The 23,923-nt window shown below is 49.5% G+C and overlaps 1 protein-coding gene across 1 annotated transcript in view; it reads left to right on the top strand.

Moving 5' to 3' along the window:
- Positions 1-4,901, top strand: part of LOC144762633 (uncharacterized) — a 676,873-nt gene extending 671,972 nt beyond the window's left edge. Inside the window, exon 7 of the mRNA XM_078647868.1 lies at positions 4,602-4,901. Coding sequence (XP_078503994.1) covers positions 4,602-4,901 — 300 coding nt within the window. The remainder of the gene's footprint in view (positions 1-4,601) is intronic.
- Positions 4,902-23,923: the final 19,022 nt, after the last annotated feature.

Genomic DNA, 23,923 nt, shown 5'->3' with positions numbered 1-23,923 from the left:
CCAATGAAGAGTACTTTTGGATAACAGTAGTCTCCCTTAATCTTGTTTACCCTGTTTCATCTCTTCAACAAAATGTGCATACATATTATTAATCTTAACTTTTTTTCTTTTCTCTTTTTTAACTGTTAAATCTTTGAAGCCCATGCCACAGATGCCATCCAAATATCTTGGTTGGTGGGTGTCAAATTATGTGCTGCTGTGACCTTAACATTTTGACATATGTACCCAGTAATCCCTTGGCCATGCTGCCACCAACGATGACTCCCAGAGATTTGATGTAAATGCTCTGGGCAGCTTTAATAGACAAAGAGAATGGAGCTATATAGCAGTATTGCTAAATTGGTTCTGGTGTAGACAATGATTCAGGATTTAGTCTGATGTGTGTGCTTATGAAAAAGGAAACCAGCAAAGACTCACTGCATTGGATACCAATGTGCACTACAAGTGCTGGAACAGAATAATGTAATAAAGGCACCGTGGTCTCCTAGCTCCACCATCCTAACAAATCCTAAATGATATGAAACCACACAACTAATTACATCACCAACGAATATTCTGACTAAAGTGTAGCAAAAAGTTCAGACCCAGCTTGGTTATAGTAATGAAAAAATCTAATGAGTCCAGGATTCAATGAAAAAAACAGAAAACTGTAGCCAATCAAATGTCCCTAGCTAACCACTCACTTATTTATCTTTATGTGGCGGTTCAGTTTAATATTCAAGATACAATACTACACTTAATTGCAGGGATTAAATAACAAAGAATCCCAATGATCTGTAGTGAAGATTAGCAAGCTATATAACACTGCGAAGGGATGTGTAACCGCTGATGCTGAAACAGAGCAACTGGCAGCACACAGCTGTTCTAAAGATTTCTGAATTCCTGGTTCTGACCTTCTTGCCAGTGGCACCTTCCGAGCTGCTGTTCATGTGATGTCATGTTCTTCACAACAGAGATATGCAGGGAATGGATCTCCTACAACAATGCAGAAACAAATGCAGACCAGAGCTTGCGTATACCAGAACATATCAAGCTATTGACTAAACACACGGGTGGTTTCTTTGAGGACTTCATATTGTAGGTGCTTGCTCGATCCTGACTGACAGTGGGAACAACATTTCTCCATCGGTTTACTTGACTTGTGGATGGATGTAGTAATTGCTTATCTTAGATCCGTAGGAAACCCATTTACTGCCTTAGCATCTAAAAAAAGTCTGAAAAGTGCTAGCTCAGCTCCAGTGGGAGACCACAGGGACCTGGCATCTTTCCGTTCTGTATCCCCTCTACTGTAAGATCCTATTCTCAGTCCTTCAGATTCCAACAGTAATTGAGGGAAATCAAGTTTCCCCCAAACCTGACCTGTAATCAATAATCTGAGAGCAATGCAAGACGTACTGATCCTCAATAAGTGTCCGAGCCACTCCATTAATTATCAACCTAACCTCAGGATCCCTTGGAATCTGTACCATCTTGGCTGAGAAGATGTGATGACTCAGCCAAGCACTCAGTTTATCAACTTTGTTTCTGACCTTGCGCAGTAATTTCTGTAGTATAGTGCACCTTAGTTGCGTATGAGACCATCTCCCTGTATTCCTAAATTAGCTTCTTGTCCTAAGTCTCTTGCATTCTGAGTTGGTAGCCAATTCCCTTTCTGGGAGAAGTATCTTGGCCTCCAGATCTCTGATTCTGTTTGACTGTTGGCTCTTTAGTATTGTTTGGCCCTGAAGGACCATCTCAGTGGCTGTTGCAGGTCCTCGTACCACCTCCCCTTATGACAGCTGTCCTATCCAGCTTGCTCGCATTCTGCTACCCTCTGCTGCCTGTCTACCTGCTGCCCTCTGTTTGTGCCTCCTCTGTTCGTTTCTTTCTCTGTTTGCCTTTATCTGTTTGTTTTTCTGCCCTCTATTTTGTCCTTTTCTGCCCTCTGTTTTGCCTTTTCTGCTTGTTTTTCTGCTCCCTGTTTTTCCTTTCTGCTCGTTTTTATGCCCTCTATGTTGCCCTCTTCTGCTCTGTTTTGCCTTTTCGCCTTGTTCTTCTACCCTCTTTTTTGCCTTTTTTCTGCTTGTTTTTCTACCCTCTGTTTTGCCGTTTCTGCTAGTTTTCCTGCTCTTAGTTTGGACTTTTCTGCTCGTTTTTCTGCCCTCTGTTTTGCCTTTTCTGCTCATTTTCTGCTCTCTGCTCATCTGCTGTTTTTGTCCTTTCTGTTTGCTTTTTTGCCTTTTCGGCTTGTTTTTCTGCCCTCTGTTTGGCCTTTCGACCTTGTTTTTCTGCCCTCTGTTTTGCCTTTTCTGGTCGTTTTTCTGCCCTCGGTTTTGCCCTCTTCTGCTCTTTCTTGCGGTTTCTGCTTGTTTTTCTGCCCTCTGTTTTGCCCTTTCTGCTTGCTAGTGTTTTCTGTTTTGCCTTTTTCTGCTTGTTTCTTCCCTCTTCCCGTCATTTTCTCAAGACCAGACTTTTCAATGGAGACGTTGCACCCCAGTGCAGTCGCGGCCAGCATGACTCGCGGGTGGGGGTGTGGGTGGTGTGGGGCGGACGCCAGGTCGGTGTGGTCGCATGGGGGGGAATTAAATGAAAAAAAAAAATAAACGTACCTTCCCTGGTGCATGCAGCCTACATGGAGAAAAGGGAGAGTGCGCATGACTGGTTTGGTTGGCCCCAGACGGCCCACAGCATTGGGCTAGCCACTCCTCCCCTGCCCTCCAGCAGATCTTACCACCCGCCTGCCCCCAACCAAACTCTTGTGCTTTCTCACAGTGCAACAAGCTGAAACATAAAATTCAAGTTTTACCATTTTATATTTCTGCTTCCCACACTGTGAGAAAGCAGTGGGGCGACGCTTCTCCGCCCTAATGAAGGAGCCCCCCCTGCCCCAGTGCCCAGATACCCCCGGGGTGACAGTGCTGCGCTCTACAAATGCTGATCAATTGTTTGAGTGGTCTTTCATAACATTCACCTAATAAAGATAGTTAGACAACTCCTGGTCCTGGGCGACCAGTACTTTTAACACTCGCACTTCACAGCTGTCAATAATCTGCCATCCAACATTCAGCGTAGATAGGAAGTGATCAGAATCCCTCTGGCCAGAAACTCTACCCTTCTAATAGATAGAAAAACAATCTTGGGAACTAGCAACAGTCTAATTTTGCAAGCGAGCAGTGTGTCCTGGAATAGAAAGAATGTTTTCCATCCGGTCCACGTTTTAACAGTCATGCATCTGACAGACCCATGGCATAAACAAAAGTTGCAAGCTCCATGGGAAGAAGATCATAAACACTGTTCACAGTGGTAGTCATTCTTTCCCATTTGCCTTTGGCTTTAGTATCACCACCATTAGATTCAAACCATTCTTTCAGTCTGACAAATGCCAAGGTTTTCCATACACATATTGCCACTCCTCGTGATCCTCTTTTGAAACCAGCATACACCAGGGATGATTATTTATCAATGTCCACAAACTGGGTTGGGATTGCTGATGAGGTGGATTTTCTGAAACAACACAATATCTCTATTAAACAATTGAGTCCCAATATCCCACTTGATCTTGTCTCTCAATTCATGAGCATTTCACTTCTGATGAATATTTCTAACTGCAAATTCCTCATCTTGTAAATACTGCTATACTGGAACTAGAGAATTTTCTCTGGCGTTTCCTTGTGTGCCAGTGGTAGTGTTGAGCGACTCTGCGTCAAGCCTGTCCCACCCCTGTAGTGACTTTGGGCCACCATAAAACCACCACTCAAGGTCAGTTCCTCTCTCAGGATCGGGAACTTTCTTCCTTGCTTCTGTCAACTGACAGAAAACTTCTATAATTCTTTCCAGCGTGCAAGGGACAGGCCCCCCTAAAACATGAGGGTTCAAACCCTGGGAGGACTGCTACAAGCAGATGTTGTCAGTGACAGACCCACATAAGGTTTGTCTCTGGTATCTCGCCTTGTCGCATGACTCAATGTTGTAGGAAGGATCGGAAGGTCCGATCCCAGTCTAAGTCGAGGATGCGCATGTGTTCTCCTGAAGCCAGACCTGGAATAGATTGTTGTCACATTCAAAGTCATCTGGTTAATCCAAGAAAAAGAAGTTGAAACACAGGTCCCCTTCTTCCTACCACTCTCAGCAAGAGAGGTAATGCAGATATCTGGGTACCTTGAAGTCTAGGTCTCCAACTGCAGAACCAATTTACACTTTAATGCAGATCCAACCCGTCTTTTCGGGTATAACAGGGATATTGCAGCAGATACAGGCCTTCAAGGAAGCCATGCTTCATCATGTTTATGTCTTCTCCAGATCCCACTGATGCCTTCGGGCCCCATGAATCCAAGGAGGCCTCCAGCTGGGTTGCAGCTAACGGATCCATCCCAAATGCTCACTGTGCCCTTCGACCCTGCTTAAGGGTCAGCCCTGAATCCTATGCCGATGACTGTGCCAACTCCGCATACGGCAACAAGATCAGTGCTGATCCTCCTTGCGTCAACCCCACGGATGCCGGAAGAGGAGCCAATAGTCATTTTAGGCTCGGTGCAAATCCATTGTGACCTTGTTCAAATTCGTAATGCCCTCAACATCCAGTCCAACCTCAATTAGATTCTGATAAACTTCCCTTACACTAGAGGTATACAGACGAACAGCAAAATGACAATGCTGATGACATTTCCCAGGTTTATGATGATGGGAACTTGTTTCTGGATTTACAAAAAGCCAGTGGCCTAGACAGATCCCCAGACACTGATTTAAACTCCACTCCTGGTCCTTCGACTGAAGACTCAGCCTCCTTTGTGATGGTTATGAGGAGAGCAGCAGAAGAACTGGACTTCCATCTTCCATCATTAGAAGTCAAAACAAATTCAACGAGGCTTAGACTGATACACTCCTGGGTACAAGGAAGAATTCAGGATCTTACCTTTCAGTAAAGGGCAGATAGCTAGTAGACATCGATTGGCCGCAGTAGAACCATATTTCCTGCTGCTTCACCCAACATGTGAGAGCCTGATAGTTCAAGCCTCTAGCAGTAGACTCTATACCAAAAAGTTTCTGACCACCCCACCATACTGGAAGTCAAATCTCATTAAATCTTTTGGGAAGTGTATGTTTTCATCTGCTAGCCTAGCCCTCAGGTCAGTAAACACAAGTTGCCTCTTGGGGTGTGTAACGGGCGCTGGTATTAAAGTCTAGACAAGAATTAAGGTCCACACCACGTTGTGTTAAACCCGGATTTATTGTGCTGTACACCCTTTTTTTCTGTAGCCAGAGTTCATGAAGGAGGGAACGGATAATGCTTCTTATCAAGTCGTGGTTCCAATCACAGTCAGCTAACGTCTTCTTCTTTTCTTCCCTTCAAGGTCAGGTGTGCTCGAGCAAAGGAGAGAAGAGAGGCAAGTGTCAGGATAGTTGTCCGGTCACAATATTATTGGGGGAAAAGGAGTGAGGGATCACCCGTGCTCAATCTAACATCTACAGACGTGTATGTGTGCAGGGAAGTACCGGGAGGTTTGAAAGGAGTCAGGCACTCTACTCATCGGCTTTCTCCCTCCTCCCGACCCAACCTGCAAACCGTTCCCGTACCTGGGAGAGCCACGCTCCTCCAGGAACGTGGCTGGGCGCAGCGCCGTGTCGTTGGCCTCCTGCCACACCAGTCTTCCTTCATTCCCCAGGGTACTGCTGTTGTAGCAGGGATTCCTCTCCTGGTGTCTCTGTCATCTTCTCCGTGGCGTTCCAGAACGAGTCTTTGTCTCCCCTTTCGGGTTTTTGGCGATCACTCCCTCATCCTCATTGTTCAGGGATTGGCCCCAGGAGAGTGACGTCAAGCTCCTGGACGGAGTCGTCGTCAGAAGGGTTTCCCTTAAAGGAGCCGTGATCAACAAAGGGGATATCGGTGTCGCGTGTAGTGCTCGGAGCAAAAGTCCAGTCGTCTTGCTGAAAAGAGATGAGGGTTGGGATCAGAAGGAACAGTCCACCAGCCCTTGGAAGGTGCAATCCCTACGTTTCCCTCCTGGCCCTCCTGTGGGATGTCGGGGTTGCGACATGGTGTTATTTGCATGTGTTGTGGGAAATGGTGGCTACTAGCTTGCCTGCACTATCTGAGGATCTTCGGGCCAACCTTCAGCGGGTAATTCAGGATGGCCAGGATGCAGCGAAATGCATGATCTTGTAAGGTCTTGACACTGCCGACTGCCACACAGTACACCCAAAATTGTGGCTCTTTTTGTGGTTTTGGAAGGGGATTTCAGTACAGGCCACACCAAATCCTGCTTCAGCAACAACAGACTGACCAGGCTATTCAAAGTAGAGGTTGGTGATCCAGCTACCAGCATCCAGGCTCCCAGAGGCAATGAAGTACCCAATTTCCCACACCCATGCTTCCACAGAGGCTAAAGAACCACTTTAATTTGCCATAAGTAGCGCACTCTCACCCGGTTGGAGGCAAGATAGGTGTTTACCATCACGTTTCCACCTATCTGTCAGGCACCTGCCACACATTCACGAAGCGCTACTACCTGGATAGCCAGGTCTGGGAGAGGGACATTTCGTTGGTTCCGTCCTGCAGGACTTTCTATTCTAAGCCATTCTACAGATTCACCACTTAGGGGGTTACAGCTTTATTATCTATTCTCAAGGTGAGGAATCTTCTGCTAGAAGAATCCATCAGAAGAACATGTTACTTACCTTCAGTAAAGCTCTTTCTGGTGGCTACTTAATCTAACTGCAGATTCCTCACCGACCCACCTTCTCTTCTTTCTTTGAAATAGGCTCCGCTTGCTCTTACTAAAAACATTCCAAAACAGAGATCTGCACACCGGCATAATCTGATTTCCAAGGCCTCTGCAAACTGATATCAGAAAGAAACTGACGAGGATGTAAGGAGGTGGCTCTTATAAGGTAGCCCTAATATCAAGTCCAGAACGGGACGGACCCTATGTGAAGCCACATGACGCCACCTACTTGCACGGACGAAACTGCTGTGAAAAATCACCAGATCCAGTTTGGCAGAGCTGTATTTATAAGGTGAGGACTTGCTGTTAGATAGAGTATCCACCATAAAGAGCATTACCGAAGGTAAATCACATGTTCATTTACACACTTGAAGGTGCCTAAAACTATGCTGTTCATTAGACTCTATTATCCGATTGCAGCATAACACTGTCCATTAACACCACCACAGTCTTAGCTACGTCCATAAATCCTACGTTCACAGTACTGAGATCTTCTGTGATCCCAAACATCCAATGCGTCAAACTGCCCTTTTCCCACAGATTTGTATGAAGCGGATGGAATTATCTATAACAAAACTACACAAAAGCGACCTGAGAGTTTATCAGATTGTCCGGTCTTTCAGAAGGGATCACAGCTATTGATTTAAGGGGACCTACACTGTCCAAATTCGACCATCCTTAGGGACTTCCAATTGCCTTGAACTCGCACCTCACCTCTAAATGTAGAACCTATTGGTACACCTGCCTCATTCTTCAAGTAACAGTTCCCCTAAAGTAGTTGTCAAGACATTTGCTGTCTGCCTATTCCATAAGCCAGAAATTGTCTTCATCTAGAGTGTTCACACAGGCTTTAACCTCCACAGCCTCCAGCCCAAGTTCACTCCTGCCAAACTTTTTAGACATTTTATCAGCATATAGTACATGTAGTCCAGTGTTCAAGAAATCTGTCTTATATATGAGCACTGTTTTGGAAGGAACGTTCAGAGTCGCCGGCAACTGTGGAAACACTAGGAACATCTAGAGCGTTAATCCTGCCTTTAGGATTGATACTTCTTCACTTGTCATATTCTTAGGTCGGGGAAGTGAGTATCCTATGGACATGTTTTTGTATTGCCCTTGCCTGGTTTCCCCATCCAGTGACTGTCTCAAAAGGAAGGATTAAGCCTCTACCTTTGCCCAGCAGGCCCGTCAAGTTCACTAAGCAGTACAATGCTCCCACTTGTGTCAGTGGAAGTGTAGAGTGGCAAGTTGCGGGTGGCCGGCAGACACACATCCTGTGACTTGATATCTTTGTGGCATTAGTGGCTGTCACATTGTAGAACTGTAGGGGATGGGTGTGCATGCTAGAAGGCTGTTAGGTTACTCATTCCAGTTGTGCAACTCCTAAGAAGAGTACTTCATTTGAACAGAATACCTCCACCACCACTTTACTACTTCCAGGCGTCAGATAACTCGATGGGTGCCAGCCTTTTCGACCTATGGCCTGCCTTGGTATCATATACAAAGTTGGACCTCTGACCGTGGAGGGGGCAGGGGAAGACCATAGGTCACTAATCTTCTAAGCACCCAAAGTGGCCTACAAACACCAGGACTCCCGCATCAAGTCTGTCTCCCCTCACAATGCAGTGGTCATTTTTAGTATCCTCTGTCCTCTCTTTGTTCTCCCACAATAGAACCAGCATGCCCCAGGTCCTTTGGATGGATCCAGCACTGTCACCCTCATCCACGGGAACCAATACTGGAGTATTCAATGATCATAACTACAGATCACCACTGTGACATCTTTGCTTTGTGCCTGCCAGCAAAAATGCATACACCCCCCCCATGGTGTTGGCAATACATGTAAAAAAAAAGTTACTCTGGTACCACCAATACTCTATGCAGTCTTTGGAGTTCTAGGTAAGATCTAGGAGCTCCGTGTCCACTGCAATACATACACTCTGTAAAGAACTTAACACAGAATGTATAAGTGACTTTTATGGCACCCAGACCCTGAGCCCAAAGAAGGCTTGTTGGCCCAGTTCATCCACCACAGCAATCTTCTGGCCACACATCCTCCAAAAGCAGGTCAGTCCACTTCTGTGCACTATCACACATCCAAGATGAGCTGGAAAGTCTACCACTTGGCTGCTAGGTCTTCATGCTGCACCTCTACCCTACACATTGAGATCTCCAAGGAGAATGGAATGGCTTTGCTTCTCGAGATAATATAAAGCAGAGGTTTGAGAGCCTTCCACATATTACAGAATAAAAGGAAGCCAAGACTAGCTGCCTCAGGGAAGGCTCTCTGCTCCCATCGTTTCAACATGGGAATAACCCCTTACTTACTCTTATGAATATATAAAACTTATGTCATATTTGAGACTAGGGACCTGGTGCCCTTTTTAGGTCTCTCCTATGCAGCGCTCATGCACTGCATAGGAGACCTTTAGTAATCGATTCAGGTTTGGCCCCAAAAACGTGCACGCGTTGAATTGCTTTCGATGGCAACGCGTGCACGTTTGGCGATTCCCTTGCAGGAGCGGACTTTAAAACCATCTGTTTGTAATTAACAGATGGTTTCAAAGCACGCTGCAGCAAGGGAAACAGGCGCAGGCCCCCTCCTCTCTCCCCTCCCCCTGCTGCCTCCTCCTCTCCTCGTCAGCATGAGGCACGCACCCTTGTTTTGTGTTAATGGTTACCTGTTAAGAATCTGGTGATGGATTGGTGACATGGTCAGTTTCTTAGATACATTCAGTATCCCTTTTGCTGCAGACCGTGGCTCAATATAAACTGTCCTGCAGCCGCAATAATTTATAAAACAGCCGTGAGGTGTTTCAAGGTGGACTACTGTAAGAGAACTGTGAAATAGTATGTGAAATATTAAGGAAAAATGAATACACAAATAAAGAAAAAGTAAAATCACAGGTTAGAAATAATAATAATATTATACTGCAATGCTTGCATTTTAACCAGGGATTGAACATTCCTTTTGTGCCCTGGAACACGCACGCTATAAATAGGTGGGTTTTACTTACGTCAATAAGATAAAATACAGTTTTAAAGTGGTACCGCCCTCTTACTCCCCACACCGTGTGAGAGGATGCAGAAAGACTTTCACACATGCGATGGTTTATGTGCTATGGGGCACTGATGGAGCGTGAGCTGCCTGTTCCGTTCACTAAGTGCTACGCTTCTGCTATGTACGCACGCACGCTTTCCATTAGTGTTCCGCACAGAGCGTCTCGGGCTTGGAAGGAGACCGGAAGTACCGCGTGTGAAACTGACCTCCGGGCTGCCTCCACCTCGGATTCTTTTTTGGGGGGAATATTTGTATTTGCTTTTTACAGTGCATAAACACAACATGCATGTCACAGAAGACCATCAGCCACCACCCTTCACCCCCCGCCCTCCTCCTCCCTCCCACAAAACAATACACCCGTCTTCCTCTCGACTGGGCTTTACATTGCTTTTCCAAGAGCCCCAAAATACTAATACACAGCCCCAGTTAAACCCGCCTCCCAACCAAAGCAGCCGAGTACCCCTCCCTCCCTGGTTCACAATCCTCCGTCCAAGCCATGGTATCGGCGCCATTTCCCCCATACTCTATTGAACTTCTTAGGGTACCCCCTTGCCTTGTACGTGACCCTCTCTGCAGCCATGTATAGGTTCATGCCCCTCCTCCACTCATCCAGTCTTGGAGGGGTAGAGGCCCCCACGCCCGCGCCACGTCCCTCTTAGCTACCACCATAGCCAGAACTATAAAGATTAGGAGTGGGCGGCTCAGGTCAATATCATTCGTTATGCCTAGCAGCACCAATTTGGGATCTAGCAGTAGGGTGACTTCTAGGAACTCCCCCAACTCCCTCAGGACCTCCACCCAATACGTCTGTATGACGGGGCACAACCAAACAATGTGGTAAAAATATCCCCCTCTCCTGACCACATCTGAGGCACTGTGTGTCGCTAGCCCTCCCCATGCGGTGTAGACCTACCCTATCGTAATATACCCTGTGCAAGATTTTATACTGGATAAGCCGCAGGCAGGACTTGATGGCTACTTCCCTCGGGTGCATCAGGGCTGTTTCCCAATCCACCGTATCCATCTCCCACACATCTTGCTCCCATGATTTTCTGAGTTTTACCAGCCCATCCGGTATATTATTGATCAATGTTTTATATGTCAGGGAAACTGCCTTGCACGGGATGTGTTCCTGCAACAGTCGCCCCTCCAGCGGTGCATACTCTGGTAAGGGCCCCACCAGCGCCTCATCCGCCCGCCACGCGTGTCGCAGCTGCGCATATCTAAAATACTGTGTGTGGTGCAGCCCAAATTCCGCCCTCAGGACTTGGAAGGACTTTAGTTCCCCTCTCTTCATCAGGTCCCCCAGTACGGAGATACCAATGTCGTCCCATCTCTTGAACCCACGCAGCTTGTGCACCTCCTTCAGCCAAGTGCAGTGCCATATTGGGGTCTGTTTCGTCGGTGCCTGCGCCCAGCCTATTGCCTCAGTCGCCCTCTCCCATATCCCTAGCGTAACCCCAGTAGCTGAGTGCAGTTGTTCCTTCCCCTTGCCTCCATATATAGTGTAGGCAGGTGCGCCGCACCATAGTTCTCCTCTTTAGGCAGTATGTGGGATGCATTGCCGGGGCATGCAACCATTCATTTATGGGGGTGAGGTGTTCCGCCCAGTAATAGGCTTCGATGTTTGTCAGGGAAATTCCACCGTTATACTGGTTCCTTTGCAGAGTTCCCAGTGCTACCCTGGACTGTTTCCCCAGCCACAGCAGGGATCTCAACTCTGCGTTTATATCGGTGAAAACCTGACGAGGAAGCGGGAAGTATTCATTTTGTAAGACGTACAAAAACCTTGGTAGCGTAATCATTTTAAACATGGCAGCGCCTCCCAAGATCGTGAGGGTTAGCGCCTTCCACCTAGCAGCATCCTCGGCAAAATTATCCACACTCGCTTGACGTTCCTCTGATATGAGAGACTTCTATCCAAGGTCATGTACACCCCCAGGTACACAAATCCCTCGTCAGTAGTTCTCAGCGCCTCAGGCAAATAGGACCAGTCCTCTCCCCCCCGGGGGTCGTATAGAATTGACTTATGCCAATTTATCTGATAGCCCGCATAGGCGCCATAATGGCCCAGTGCAGTGAACAACGCCGGAATTGTGGTAACAGGATGAGAGATATACAAGAGAACATCGTCCGCATATAACAATATTTTTTCTTCGTGCGGGTCAGTCCGGTCTATTCTAAAGCCCCTAATATCCTCGTTCTGTCTGATTTCGCATGCCACTACTTCTATGGTTAAGGCACAGAGCAACGGGGACAAGGGACACCCCTGTCGGGTCCCCCTTCTTATGGGGAAATCCTCCGATAGCACCCCGTTGACTTTAACTCTGGCTCTTGGGTCCATATACAATAACCGCACCCACTGCCTGAACTTAGGTCCGAAGCCAAACCTGGACAACACTCCTTCGAGGAAGGGCCAATGTACCGCGTCTAACACCTTTTCAGCGTCCAAGGATAAAAACAAATGAGGGTCCTGCCGACTATGTACCTCCATCAACCAGTTATGGGTCCTTCTGAGATTCAGTCTAGTTGCCCTATCCGGCAGAAAACCTGTCTGGTCCAAATGGACCAGGTCGGGAATCACCCGCCGTAATCGAAGAGCTAAGATTGTTGCCAGGAGTTTAACCTCCACATTCAGAAGCGATATGGGGCAGTATGACGCACAGTCCTCGGGGGGTTTACCCGCTTTATAAATCGGGACAATTGTGGCCATGCGTAAGTCTGGCGGCAGCATGCCCTCCTGGGCCGCTCCCTCAAACAGTGCTAAGAGGTGGCAAGAAAGGAGATCCGCTGTTTTTTTAAAGAATCCAGCGGGAAACCCGTTAGGGCCAGGGGACTTCCCTGGACGGAGTTTGGTCAAGGCCTCCTTAATCTCATCTACAGTTATATCCCCCTCTAAGTCCCGCTGGTCATCATCAGACAGAACGGGAATGTCAATTTGGGCCATATATCCCAACGCGTCATCAAGTGTACCCAGGTTCCTAGCCCCCTAAAAGGCCCCATAGTAGGCGGCAAAGGTTTGAGCTATCTGCGTGTCCATCCGCCGCAATTGCCCCTGCTCGTCCCTCACCTGCTCCACCCATCGGGCGTCTCTCTCTTTCCTACTTAACCACGGCAGGAGTCTCCCCGACTTATCCCCTACATCGTACAGCCTATGTAAAGTCGCAAGCGCCTGCATTTTTGCCTCACCCATCGCCAAATCCCTATATTGTCGCTGTGTATCCAAAAGCCGTCTAAGAGTCTGAGGATCTTTATCGGCCACATGGTCTCGTTCCAAGTCCAAGATCTGAGCTTCCAGAGTCCGTACCCCTTCCTGCACTTTTCTCTTTTCCCATGTTAGTCTGTTCTGGACCCTGTCCCGTAGAACCGCCTTAAGGGCTTCCCAGAGGACTACACCTGACGAGACAGAACCATCGTTTTCCGCTAGGTAGACCTTCACATCCGCTCTGAGGCCCTTCACTAGATCCTTATTCTGCAGATCCCATGCAGTCAGCCGCCAACTCCTTACCCCCACCGCACGCCGTCCCCCCACCCGCACCAGTAGAGGCGAGTGGTCCGAGATACCTCTCGCTTGATACTCTGCCACATCCGGTGTGGCGCCGCGGCCAGGGCGACTGACGCTGGAATCTGGGGACCACGGTTCGATCCCCGGCTCCGGCGGCAGGTTAGCCCAGCACCATGTGACTCTGGGCAATAGCTCGCTTAATCTTTCCGACGGCCCCCCAGCGCCTAGAGACCCTTACGGGTGATTGTGCGCTTTACAAATGTGGACTTACTTTACACTTAGTGCCTGTCTTGACATAAAAATGTAGTCTAGTCTGGAGTACACCTTATGGCCCCCTGAGAAATATGAATAGATGCTAGCATCTGAGTGCAGCCACCTCCAGACGTCCACTAGTCCCAGGGTGGAGATAGTTCTGGCCAGAAGAGTTGGGGTCGAGTCCCCAGGTCTACACCCTGACCTATCCTGTGCTGAAGACATGACATCATTAAAACCCCCCCCACCACCTGCAAGATATCCGATGTGTTCAGTAGGATGTCTGTGATGCCCGACTGGGTCCTGGCCTGTAGTTTTGGCGGGGCATAAACGGAAATGATCGTCAGCTCCTATCATCCCCAAGTTCCCCGCACCCCCACATATGTCCCCAGTGGGTCCGTCCAAGTCTGCGTGACCAGGAAGGGAGGAGTCTTCATAATCAGGATGGCAACCCCCCTGGAGCCCATTGTGTACCCCGCATGCGCTAGCACTCTGTAGGAACCCCTTGCCAGGAAGCCACACTGGGTGCCCTGAAAGTGCGTCTCCTGCATCAGGACAATATCAGGCCCCAACCGTTTCACATACTAATCCCCTCTTAACTTTCTTGCCCAGGCCATTCACGTTCCAAGTGAGGATTTTAGCCCCACCTCGAGTCTGGACCTCCGTCCCATGACTATCCACCTCGGATTCTTGACCCGAGGGGCTGCCAGCTGAGCGTGTTGCACCCTGCTCGGACGGGGACCGGCTGTGACATGTTAGGTGGGTGCGGTAGTTCTGTGGCTAATACCAGTCAGGAGGGGTAATAAATACCCCCTTGTCTCTTAGCACCCTGGTTGGAGGCACAGAGGGTGGCAGGGGAATCACCGCGGCTGGTACTGCACCCCTCTTATCCCAGGTTTCATGGCGTTTCCCCCAGAGACCCCCAGTACAAGTTCCTGCCTCTGCCTGATGTTTGTGCAACATATGCAGTCTGAGGGTTAAGAGGAAGTGTCTATGAATGTTGTTAGGGCTGCAACAGGGCGAGTCACGTCTCAGCATCTGGTGAGGATCCGGCTCTTCCTCTGTTACCCCGATATTAAACTGTCCTATTGACACATCCTCTCGTGTCTTTGCAGTTCACCCCTCCTTGTTCTGAGCATGCCCCCACAATGGGATCAAAGCTGACCCCCTTTACATCTGCTTTCCCCCCTACTGGCCTCTCAGAGGGACCAGCCTGTTGAAGAATCCACAGACCCCCCACCCTCCTGTCCCTGTAGGCCTGTCGATTTGTGTTGTGTAGCTGTGTCCAGGATCAGAACTGAGGTCTCTTTTCCCTAATGCCTGTCTTCCACCCCATCTACCTACAACACTTATTGATCACTTATAGAATCTCCTCCACATTATATGGCATTGGAGATGCTCCTGAACTAGAGAAGGAGTTGCCAGCCTTATGTCTCTCTTCCACTCCTACCTCCTCTAAGGCTAAAAGGCTGCTACAGACCCCCCCCCACACACACACGCACACACACACAGGTCATCCCCTCTAGGCCAGTCCTCCTCTACTGAGGAGATGTTCCCAGGATCAGATAATTTGCTGTATCTCCTCTCTGACTTCCACCACACCTGCCTTTCACACTCGCATCTAAGGAGTGAGCGAGGGGAGGCAATGAGTCTGATGGTGCAAGCCACCTTTCGTGACGTCACTTCCTGTCCTGACGTCAGCATCCCCCCACTTCTTTTTTTAGGACTTGTGCCCTGCTTATAAGTATTTAGTTATACAGCACATTATCCTAGGTGCAACAACATCAACTGTTGCATAACTAAATACTTATAGGGTCCTAAAAGCGAGACCTATTGGCTTTGTCAATGCTTGTTATTTAATTCCCCTTATGGGGGACAATCTCCTCTTGCTGTGGATGTCCTGGGAAAGACGAGTATCTGTTTTTTTCTTGGCACGGGCCCATTTCAGAATGAAGTGCTCCAGTGTTCAATTCTAGGCCACCTAACTGGTACATGTTTGATGTCATGTTTGATCTTGCACACCTACCCGAAGGACCTGGGAGAGGTTACCTAGTATCTTCTAGGTCTTTTCTTGGATTTGCCTTGTGGGTGACTCTATGGGACGGGCTAATGACGGCTTTACCTGCTCCCAACTCCCCCTTCGTCATGCCCACCAGCCTGCTCTACTTTTTCTAGACGTGCAGAGGGGGTTGAAAAGTCTTGTGGATTAGTATTCTAACTTTTCCTCCTAGCCCTTCCACCCCTCCAACAGATTAAATGACCCAGGAGATGGGGATTGGAAGAATATGTTGTGGTCTACGGCCTAACTGATATATGTAGTGCAATGAACACACACTGCTTGACGTTTACTTTTCATCAATGTATTATAACAGTAGCTGTGAAAGAAGTTTAGTCACACATCCATGTCAAGTAATGTAATCTGCCAAACATTAATAGTGCAAATAGAAGAAGGGGGAGCTCTCCCTATACAACGCCTTGCTATCAGTGATGATACGTAAAATAGTTGAATATCATTTAACCTAGATACCTGAATCAGGTTACTCAGTGAAAGCAGACCAATATGTTTGCATATTAACAGTTCATAAAAGATCAGTATATTGCTATATATTTTGTATTGGTATAAAGAACTATCAGTTTTCATCATGTTGTTACAACTTCTTCTGTTAAAGCGAAACACCACTACAGTGTTGTTAACAAATGTTTGTGAGTTTCTTATAACTTGCTCTGTTACAGCAAGATATAAGAAAAATGTTTTGTCCTTCAAGGTACCTTCTCGTGGCTGTAGAGTGGTGTTATATCATTTGGACCTATGATATCCAAATTATGTCCATTGTGTACAGTACCCAACACCATTTTGTGGTCAGAGAGGGGAACAGATCAGAAGAGAGGAATAATACATTGATTATAAAATGTGTTGTGATAGCTGGAATTTAATTTGATGGAAAATACATGTATATCTGAAAGAAACAGGTTAGTATTAGATTCCTTACCTTAGAATATCCCCAGGCATAAGACTTGATCCGGAAAATTTTGCGTAGCGGTACCCCTGCGCGTCGGTAGGCGTCGTCTGCGGCTCCGCGTCCGTCGTCGGCGTCGTTGGCGCCGGGATGACGCCGTCGGAGTACTTAGACGCCGCCCTCACGCGCTGATGTCAGTTCTTCTTTTTTCCGCACCAGGTCCGAAGAAAGTGGTACCCTTTAGTCACTTTCTGACTAAGCTTTTTGGATCCTTTTTGGATCCGTTTCGAGTCTACGACTCCATCGGTGCCCGTAGGGATGCCCGGGTTCAAGCCCTGTGCCGACTGCAACCGACTGATGTCCGTTACCAACCCCCACCGCCGGTGCCTACACCGACTGCCGGGCCTTGATGTCGAAGGCTAGGCGGGAGCGGTCCCGCAAGCAACTCGAGCTCCGGCAGTCGGCCCGGCGCCGCTTGAGGTCCCGGTCCGGAAGGAGGTTGAGGGACCGGGGCCGGAGTCATCACAGCTCGGCGAGTCGACACCACTCGTCGGACTCCAAGTCCTCAGGTAAGAGGCACGAGAAGTCGAAGAGGCGACAACGCTCTTCTGACTCCCCCCGACGCTGGTGTCGCGGCCTGCTCCATACCCGCCGGTCCCTGGGAAGAACGCGACACCGGAGGAGATCGATGCCTTCCTGATAGCCATGAGGTCGCTCTCTCCTCCGTCGGGTTCCACAGCGCCTTCGGGCCCAGCTGACCCGACTGGGAGCCCAAGCGAGCCGGGTGCTTCGGCCCCGGCGCGGTCAGGTGCTTCGGCGCCATCGGCGACTTCGGTCCCGACGCCGCAAGGCCCCACTGGATCCTGTTCCGGATCCGAGTGGCCGCTGGTCGACCTTACGACCCCGCCGGCGTCGACCCCTAGGGTGCCACCCCCTAGCGCCGTCCTCGGACGACGCCGTCCCTGGTCCAACCCTCGGCAGCATTCGGCGCCGGCCGAAGAGCAATTCTTCGAGGATCTGGGTCCATCCTTTATCCCTGAATTTCAGGACATGGACGATGAGGGAGACTGGGAGGGTCTGAGGATCCCCTGGCATGTGAGTGCCAGTCATATGAGGACTGGACACAGGAACTAGGGGAAGCCAGTGGCCTGGATACCTCCCCAGACACTGGTTTTGTCTCCCCTCCTACCGTGGCTACGGAGGAGGGGGCAGCTTATAGTGTGGTGCTGATGAGGGCAGCCAAGGCCTTGGCTCTTGAGCTCCCCGTCGCGACAGTGAGGTCCAACATCCTCACAGAGGTCCTTAAACCACAGGTAAGCTCCCCATAGCCTCTACTGTTGTTTAATGAGGCTCTCACAGACGTCCTGTTGGGCACTTGGTCCAGGCCCACTACAGGCCCTCCTGTGGATAGGAACGTCGCTAGGCGCCACCGCCCAGCTCCGGGCGACCCTAGTTTCTTGTCCACCCACCCCACCCCCGAGAGTCTGGTTATCCAGGCCTCTACCTCCCAATCCGCATTCCAGATGGCACCACCAGATCTGGAATCCAAGAGGTATGAACAGTTCGGAAAGATGTTCTCCTCCCTTAGTTTGGGGTTGCGGTCAGTCAACACCGCGTGCCTCTTGGGCCGTTACACCCACTCTCTGTGGGATACAGTTGCGACCGTGCTCATGTGAGTGCCCTGAGGGAGCATGGGCAAAACTCGCTCAAGCCCATGCGGAGGAAGGGACGCAGCGCGGTACTCTATCAGATGTGGACTGGATACCATGGACTCTCTAGGAAGAGCGAATTCCACGTCTGTGGCAGTTCACTGCCACGCCTGACTGAGGTCCGCCAACTTTTTGGCCGATGGCCAAAACACCCTTATGGACATGCCGTTCGATGGCAGCCACCTCTTCTGTGGCAAGGCAGATCTTACGCTGGAACGCTTTAATGACTCCAGGGCTACGGCCAAGTCCTTGGGCCTGTCGGCCCCGCGCCAGCAATCTTCTGCCCAGTGCTCCTTTCGTGGCCACGGAAGGGGTGCTCCCACACGTCCTGCCAGCCACGGGCCGCAGACTAACATTCAGCGCGGTGGCGGACGTGGTTACCGTCGCGGCGATAACAGGGGACAACGGTACGGCCAGTCCACATCCACCCCCGCAGCATCCGCCTCAAAGCCTTCCTAGTCTGAGCTTTAAGGCCCATTTGACGCCAGTGGGGGGCAGGGTTCGCCATCACCTCCTCCACTGGCGCTCCATCACATCGGACACGTGGGTGCTGCAAATCGTCCAAAGGGGCTACTCCCTCCCCTTCGAGGCGACCCCTCCAGCCATGCCACCGCAGTACCACCGCGTGTCGGGGGATCACTTGTAACTTCTGCAAGAGGAAGTTACGGCCCTCTTGGCCAAGGGGGCCATCGAGCGCGTTCCTGGGCCAGAAGTAGGGTGTGGTTGTTACTCCGACTACTTTCTGGTTCCCAAGAAGGGCAAAGGGGGTCTACGCCCTATCGTGGACCTCCGGAACGTCAACGGCTTCCTCCAGAAGGAGAAGTTCAAGATCCTGACTTTGGCTCAGGTCTTAGCTGCCCTGGACCCAGGAGACTGGATGGTAGCGTTGGACTTGCAGGACGCCTATTTCCACATCCCCGTCCTGCCGGCCCACCGGCGTTACCTGCGGTTCACGGTAGGCAACAAGCACTTTCAGTTTACCGTGCTCCCCTTCGGCTTAGCCAGCGCCCCACGGGTGTTCACGAAAGTGATGGCGATGCTGGCAGCTCATCTGCGCAGGTTGGCGGTTTCAGTCTTCCCCTACCTCGATGACTGGTTGTTGAAGGCGGGCTTTCCCCAGACAGTCGTCAGACAACTCCAGACTACGGCCGACCTCCTGCACCTGCTAGGGTTCTCCATCAATGTGCCGAAGTTGCACCTGTGTCCCTCTCAGAAGCTCCTCTTCATCGGAGCGGTTCTAGAGTCGGTGCAGTTTCGGGTTTATCCTCCCGAACAGCGGGTTCGGGATATTCAGGCTCTGATTCCGATCTTTCAGCCTTTATCTCGAGTCTCGGTCAGGTTGACGTTGCGGCTTCTTGGGCGGATGGCCTCCTGCATCCTTCTGGTGCATCACGCCAGGTGGCAGATGCGGGCTCTGCAGTGGGACCTGAAGTTTCAGTGGGCCCAGCATCAGGGCAACTTGTCTGACCATGTCTTGATCTCGGAGGGCACTGCAAGACAGTTGCAGTGATGGCTCACGGACCGCGATTGGGTCAGTGGCAGATCTCTCTCCCTACCCCAACCGGAGCACATAGTTGTGACGGACGCGTCCCTCCAGGGCTGAGGGGCCACATGGGAGAGACGGAGATCAGAGGCCTCTGGTCTCCGGCGGAGTCCCGGCTCCACATCAACATTCTGGAGCTGCGGGCGATCCGGCTTGCACTGAAGGCATTCCTCCCCTCTGTCCGGGGGAGTGTAGTGCAGGTGTTCACCGACAACACCACCGCCATGTGGTACTGCAACAAACAGGGCGGGGTGGGGTCGTGGACCCTTTGCCAGTAGGCTCTGCGCCTCTGGCAGTGGCTGGAACATCAGGGCGTGACCCTGGTGGTTCAACACCTGGCAGGTTCCCTGAACGCCAGGGCGGACAAACTCAGCCATCGGTGCATGATGGATTACGAATGGCGTCTGAACTCAGACGTGGCGCAAGGCCTCTTTCAGTAGTGGGGAAAGCCTTGGTTATATCTATTCGCCACAGAAGAGAACCCGCAATGTCATCAGTTCTGCGCGTTGGAATTTCCAAGGCGGCACTCGCTCGGAGACGCTTTTCGTCGCGAGTGGAGTTGCGGTCTGTTGTACGCCTTTCCGCCTATACCACTTCTGCCCAGAGTGCTGAAGAAGATCAGGCGCGACCGGGCCCAAGTCATCCTTGTGGCTCCAGACTGGGCACGAAGATACTGGTATCCCGAGCTACTCAGCATGTCAGTCGATCGCCCGATTCGTCTGCCTATTCAGGAGGACCTTCTGTCGCAGCAGCAGGGGACGGTCCTCCACCCGAACCTGTCCAGTCTCCACTTACATGCGTGGAGATTGAGCGGCAGCAGTTGAGGTCATTTGACTAGCCTCCTGAAGTCTGTAATGTGATTCTGGCAGCCAGGCGTCCCTCCACAAAATCGGTATACGCCTGCAGGTGGAACAAATCTGTGGCATGGTGCACAGCAAAGGCTGTGGATCCCCTTTCTGCCCCTCTTTCAGAGGTTCTCCTCTTTCTTCTTTCTCTTGCCCAGCAGGGCTCTGCTCTGGGCACTCTAAAGGGCTACCTCTCTGCCATTTCCGCCTTCTTAAGGCTCCCTGATCAGCCCTCTTTGTTCAAGTCCCCGGTTGTAAATAGGTTTTTGAAGGGCATCACTCATATGTTTCCTCCTGTTCCTTTTGTGATGCCTCAGTGGGACTTGAACCTTGTTCTGACTTATCTGATGTGAGCTCCCTTCGAGCCACTTCCTAACTGTCCTCTTCGTCTCCTTACTCTTAAGACTGCATTCCTGGTTGCCATCACCTCTGCCAGGAGAGTGAGTGAGCTCCAGGCTCTTTCTTCTCAACCTCCCTTCCTTTCTGTCCATCCGGACAAAGTTGTGTTGCGGACGCGACCCTCTTTCCTGCTCAAGGTAGTCACAGCCTTCCACATCGGGCAGTCAATCACCTTGCCCACCTTCTGTCCGCCTCCGCATCCCTCGAAAGAGGAAGAGAAGCTCCACGGTCTGGACCCAAAACGTGCACTCTCATATTATCTGGATCGCACACGCCAGTTCCGGGTGGATGACTAATTCTTTGTTGGTTACTTGGGCGCTAAGAAGGGACGGGCGGTGCACAAACTGACCTTTTCTCGATGGGTCGTCTTGTGCATCAAGGCTTGTTACTCCCTGGCTAAAAAGGAGTCTCCTGTGGGGCTACGTGCCCATTCCACTCGGGCCACGGCGGCAAATACTGCCCTGGGCCGGGGAGTCCCCTTGCAGGACATCTGTCAGGCAGCTACATGGGCCTCGCTGCACACGTTCGCAAGACACTACTGCCTGGACAGCCAAGTCCGGAGAGATGGCTTTTTCGGCCGTTCCGTTCTCCAGGACTTTCTGGTGTGATCATTGGTTCGCAGACCCACCACCGGGGTTGGTATTGCTGGGGTATCTATTCTAAGGTAAGGAATCTAATACTAACCTGTTTCTTTCAGATGCACAAGTTACTTACCTTCGGTAACAATATAGCTGTAAGAAACAGTAGTTAGTATTTGATTCCTTACCGCCCCACCCATCCTCCCCGTTCTGCGAACCGATATCTAGGGTTAAGGTCATCCCCTTTCAGGGCCCTAGTTTTTATGGCACCAGTGTTGGTTTTTATCATGGCTCTGCGTTTCTGGCGCAGAAAAGCTGTGTATAAGAACTGACGTCAGCGCGCGAGGGCGGCGTCTAAGTACTTCGACGACGTCATCCCGGCGCCAACGACGCCGGACGCGGAGCTGCAGACGATGCCTACCGACGCGCAGGGATACTGCTACGCAAATTTTCCGGATCCAGTCTGACGCCTGGGGATATTCTAAAGTAAGGAATCTAATACTAACTACTGTTTCTTACAGATATATCGTTACCGATGGTAAGTAACTTGTGCTTTAGGCCAATAACCTACACTACACAGTAATCAACTGTATGATTCCAAAATGGAGTGTGCATTTGTGGTATGATTTGTATTGTTGTAGGTAAGGTTACAAGAGAATTGCTTAGTAACCAGATTTTGTGTCACAGAAAGGAGTATCTCACTGTGACGTTCCAAATGTAAATTTAAAAGGAGGTCCCTACTTGTGGGTTTACATGCGAAAAAAGTCCAAGAGTTTATAGTAAGGAAATAAAGGGCTTTTTTGGAAAGGAGGTTATGCTGAAAAAAAGTTCCAAATAGAAGTCAAAACAAGATTTGTAATTTGAAAGGGTATGTAGTTATTAGGTAATGTATTTTAAGTGCTTAGGCTATTGTCTATAAGTCAAAATTTGTAATTTCTAATCTTCGAGATGATATAAAGATATGTACGAAGTACTAAAGAATCGTGTTAACAGATTGAAGAAGCCCTACAGAGAGCGGTCTCTAATAATTGTTTGTCACTGGTTGTCAACCTGTGTACTGGAAGAACAGAGCCTGTAAAGAAGTTTGAGATAGGATGGTGAAATTATGTATTTAAATGATATCGGAAATGTGTATAAACAAGGTATCAACAGTAAGGCCGCAACATTTTAATACAGAAGGAGGAAGAAAAACAAAGTAAAAATGATGCATGGTACAGACCTGCTCAGCTAGAGTGCGTGGTAGAATGTTGTGGTCATCCATGGTTGCTGAATGCTAAAGTTCTGTAAATGTAAGTGACATATGGTGTGTGCGTACGTCATATGCATGTTGACCATTGTGAGAGTACAAGAGATTTGAGTTTTGTAGCAGAAAGCGAATTGTGCATTAAAATAGAGCTCCCTGTTGTGTCAGAATAGTAAAACTTAATAAAGTAAATTAATTTAATATTGCATATGAGAAGGATCTGAAAGTAAGCCATAGTTACTGGATGATAATTTTGGAATATTTGACAAGAATAGGGTCTATAATAGATTTGATGAGTGATACTGATACAATTTAGTGACCAATGATGTAATGCAAATCTGTATCTTGATTGATGCCCAAGTGAACTGTTAAAGCAAAATATTTTGGTCTACTGTCACTCAAGGTTGAATTCTTTTTTGTTCCATGGCCAGAAGTCAGCAGATTTAGTGATGCCAGTTACGTTGCAGATTGTATATCAGTTCACTGTGTGTAAGAGATGTCATTGCATTCAAATGGGTGTCAGTGATCAGCTGGTTGGAAGCTGGATGCTTTGGAGTTTCAAACTCATAAATGGTAGCTTAACTCGCTGAGCTGACGAATCAGTACTTCCAAAAGAATAAATGGACAATCCAGTTTAAGTCTTTACATTGGGAAGCCAATGAAACAGTACCCAACCAGGCAATCTCCAGGACCTTGCAAAGAAGAAAGAGTAGAATATAGGAAGTTGCGACTTGGAAAGTGAGTTGATTGACTTGGAGATTGGCTGGAATAAAGGGAAAGTTCCTGAATATGCCTTTAAGAGAGAGAGTGTGAGGCCTTGAAGAGGGACGGTCATCAGTGCCTGGTTAAGGACACCAATGCTCAATTCCTCAGCGGGAAAGCGCTCCCAGGGGTAAAAGTCTAAAGTCCAGGGGGCAAAGGCTGGGCCCAGGCAGACCAGCACACAGGGCCCTCCAGCAGGGAGGAAGTCCCTTGTGCGGTTCCTCCTTGAGCCCAGCAGCATCAGCAGGCCCCACTTAAGTCAGGAACAGCACACCTTCCATGGGGTCACAGCTCCTATATTTATACTAGCATTTCCCTTTGTGTCACAGCACAGGGCTTGGGGATACCAGTCAGAACTGGTTTAGGAG

This window comes from Lissotriton helveticus, chromosome 6 (genome assembly GCF_964261635.1).
Source record: "Lissotriton helveticus chromosome 6, aLisHel1.1, whole genome shotgun sequence".
NCBI classification, from domain to species: Eukaryota; Metazoa; Chordata; class Amphibia; order Caudata; family Salamandridae; genus Lissotriton; species Lissotriton helveticus.
The sequence above is the reverse complement of the archived record's forward strand: the minus strand, read 5'-3'. Positions and strand labels throughout refer to the sequence as shown.